The sequence below is a fragment of the Coregonus lavaretus genome (assembly GCF_964263955.1).
Source record: "Coregonus lavaretus genome assembly, chromosome: 28".
Taxonomy (NCBI): domain Eukaryota; kingdom Metazoa; phylum Chordata; class Actinopteri; order Salmoniformes; family Salmonidae; genus Coregonus; species Coregonus lavaretus.
The window spans coordinates 22,064,370-22,067,855 of record NC_140015.1 but is presented as its reverse complement, the minus strand read 5'-3'; the positions used below and the strand labels follow the sequence as shown (position 1 = coordinate 22,067,855).

The 3,486-nt window shown below is 41.6% G+C and overlaps 1 protein-coding gene across 1 annotated transcript; it reads right to left on the bottom strand.

Annotated features, from left to right (window-relative positions):
* Positions 1-2,411, bottom strand: LOC311103347 (mapk-regulated corepressor-interacting protein 1-like). Its single transcript, XM_084144905.1, has 5 exons — positions 2,328-2,411; positions 1,583-1,682; positions 1,280-1,398; positions 964-1,068; positions 1-857 (listed from the first exon to the last, which is right to left on the bottom strand). The coding sequence occupies exons 2-5, from the start codon at positions 1,585-1,587 to the stop codon at positions 793-795; spliced, it is 294 nt and encodes a 97-aa protein (XP_084001031.1). The 5' UTR covers positions 1,588-1,682; positions 2,328-2,411; the 3' UTR covers positions 1-792.
* Positions 2,412-3,486: the final 1,075 nt, after the last annotated feature.

The following is a 3,486-nucleotide window of genomic DNA, read 5'->3' as shown; positions in this document are numbered from 1 at the left end:
TTGAGTGAAATATTGTAAAAGTATTTTATTCAATATTTTGTTTCAAGGCTGGGAAGTCAATGTGGAGATGTCTACTTGAAGTCCATTTTAGGGGAATGAATCTAAATTTAAAATGTTGGCATTTATACTAAACCATTTTTGGCTTCCAAAACTCGCCCGTACAATCGGATTCCATTCCAATACATCTACAATTCAACTATCTTCCAAAAAAAGAATGTCAGCCCTTCAGCATTATCCTTTGTAGATTGAAAAACTGAGTTTCTATTTAAGACTGCAGTCCTTTAAAGTGTCCCGTGAAGAATTTGTACACAGCATGTACTTCGGCATCAGGATGTCAGCATATTTCATTGAAACTCTGCATCAGTCCCATTCACATAACAAAATAGTGAAAAAGAAAAATTCATGACTGTAAAACCAAGAACTGGAAGAGAGAATCCCTGGAAATCAAATCCCAGCTTTCTTGCATTCCACGTCAACCAGATGAGAGGTAGGGTGAGAAAATATTGAGCCTGGACAGAGAGAGGGACAGAGAGAGAGACAGAGGGGGGGAGGGGTGGACAGAGAGACCGGGGTGGATAAGGAACTCCAAAAATGTTGTGGTTGTTAGGACATCAGCCCACTGCTGTTGAATGGGCAAGCTGTTGTTAGTCCAGGAGAGCAGAGAGTAGACCGGCATTGTGGGCCGGACTGGCCAAAAGGTTGACTTGCTGGCTGACAGAGGACTGGAGGAGGAGAAAGTTCCCAAGGATAATGGGTGGAGAAAAAAAAGCTGTTGGACGGTAAAGAGAAAGACTAGGACTTCTTGGAGTCCTGTGTGTTGCGTTTCTTGAGGTCACTCAGGTCAACTGGTGTGAAAGCTGCAAGAAAGGATACAAATTACATTACTACTCTGTCTTTTTGACAAATCTAGTAAATAGCCTCTGTTTAAATGACAAACATACTCAGATCCATCAAGGCACTTACAATTTAAGTTGGGATTGGGGTTCTTTTCCACATACTCCTGTGGTCCACGGTCTTTGCGTTCACTGCTCTGTGGTGACCGGATGTCTCTGAGCACACACTGCCAGGCTGTAAAGAAGCATACACATGCCAGCTTTCAACCATCTCCTTACATACCACATTCCATTCAAATGGCTCATCTGAGCTCAGTGGTACAGAAGCTCTGTAAGGAGCTTCTTACAGTGGATCATGTTGATGACCAACAGATAAGCCTACTGAAGGGGTGAGAGACGTTAAGGGCTAGTCTTAGCAAGATATCGGCCTTCTGAGGCAGACTCACTGTCGTGGATGAAGCGCACATTCTCCTCATGCGCTGGAGTGAAGAGCTCCCCACTGTTCGTAGGGGATCGAGGGCTGGAAGTCCGCTTGTAGCTGTTCACCATCCTGGGAGCAGATGAGCTATAAAGCAGCAAAGAAAAAAACATAAAAACAGCAGGAAATAATGAAAACACAATAACAGACAGGCTGGAAAACAGAACATACGTTTTTCTGGCATGCATGCAGTATACCTGGTTCTACAAGATACAGCTTGATATACAGTTAGCACAACACAACCATAGAAGGTAAACAACCCTCTTCCAACCTCATTCTGTGTGCAGTGCGTCTCTTGCTCCTTGCTCCTTTGTAATGAATAGTTGGGGGGGTTGAGAGAATATGAACCTCCTTTATCCTCTGTTGGATATCTAGTGGTGAAAACAAGGCATGACTCATGATGAATTCTAAATAAAGACAGCAATCACAAACAATAGAGGAATGTTGACATTTGGGAGCTAGCTAGCTAATACAGACTGCAAAATATAGTTACTTAACTAACTATACAGCCAGAAAGCTACATTTGATGCCACACTATCGGCATTCGCTTGCTTATTGATGTTAGTTATGCTTCAATGTTTACATTTTTGTATCTGGCACTTACACAAGCGAGTTAGCTAAGACAGCGAACAAGCAATTATACTAGCCAACTTATATTGACCAGCGACTCGTAAAATATAAAGCACCTAGCTAGCTAGCTTGCTATCTAACTTTACCCAATATCGTATATTTTAATTTATTGCAATTTTTGTTGGTTAGAAATTAGCTTGCTGTTGAAGTAGTGGCTGACAGATAAAGGATAACTAGCTTATTAGGTACCATAACGTTAGCTATCTAGCGAATGTTAGCTACACGTTATCATCTAATATTATTAGCTAAGCCATTTAGCTAGCTGAATATATCCAGACAATAGTACAACTTAAATGTTTCCAACAGCAGTGGCATATGAATTCATAACACTATAGTTAGCTTACTATAATCCGAAAATTACCCAGATGTAAACTATGTTTACAAACCTGTCTTTAGATCCGGCTTCCTTTCGCTTTCTTTATTCAGCCAACAAGATGTAACTAGCTAGCTAGGCCTCCCGTTGGCTAAAACGGTTGCCAATGCCAACCAATCATTTCTGGCAAGTAATTTAAAACGGAAGTCAACTAAACTTATAATTGGTTTGTTGGTTGAAAATAATGTTGAAATGCCAAAGGAATGCTTCTATGAATGGAATGCCCACCCCAACATCTACCCTCTCCGCTCGGGTCTTTTTGATACTTTAATAAAACAGACCATGGACCTGCTTACGAAGGTAGCAGAAAAAGCATGGCTAAAAATACTCTTACCGGAGTTCATAGGCCCGGAAAAAAAAAACGCACACTAGTAATAAAAAATATCGCCTAGCCCTAGTCAGACCATTACTGTTCCAGCTGGCTTATAGGCGTTATTAGGTAGGTAATGTTAAGTGTAGCACAGACAATTTTCGATCAATTTGGCGATGCTTCCTCAGTTCCTGAATTGGAAGACAACGCATGTCTAATAAATGACCATGTCTAATTGCAGGGGGTTCGTTTGAATTGAGAAAATGCTCCATTATTACATGAAATACAAAAAAATGCTCCATGAAGTAATCCAACAATGTGTGCACTACCATCTTGTCTGTTTAAAATATTCTCATTGATTGAGAAAGCTGCCTTTCACAGTTTGGAAAGTGCATTGCACATTTGTTCAAAAGAAAAAGAAATTGCACCGCCATGTAACCCTATGGGTGTGTTCGTAAATTCAATCTGGAGTGCCAGAGTGCGCTCTGAGCGTTCAGGCGAGCGCACACTGGACGCTCTATACAGGGAGGACCAGTACCTGGTAGATGTGTACTGTACATATAGGTAGGGGTAAAGTGACTAGGCAACAGGATAGCTAATAGACAGTAGTAACAGTGTATGTGGCACAGGAGGCTACTGAGGGGAGGATGGCTTATAATACATTTTACATTTAGCAGACGCTCTTATCCAGAGCGACTTACACAAGCAATTAGGGTTAAGTGCCTTGCTCAAGGGCACATCGACAGATTTATCACCTAGTCGGCTCGGGGATTAGAACCAGCGACCTTACTGGTATAACGCTCTTAACCACTAAGCTTCCTGCCGCCCCATAATAATGTCCGAAACGGAGTAAATGGAATGG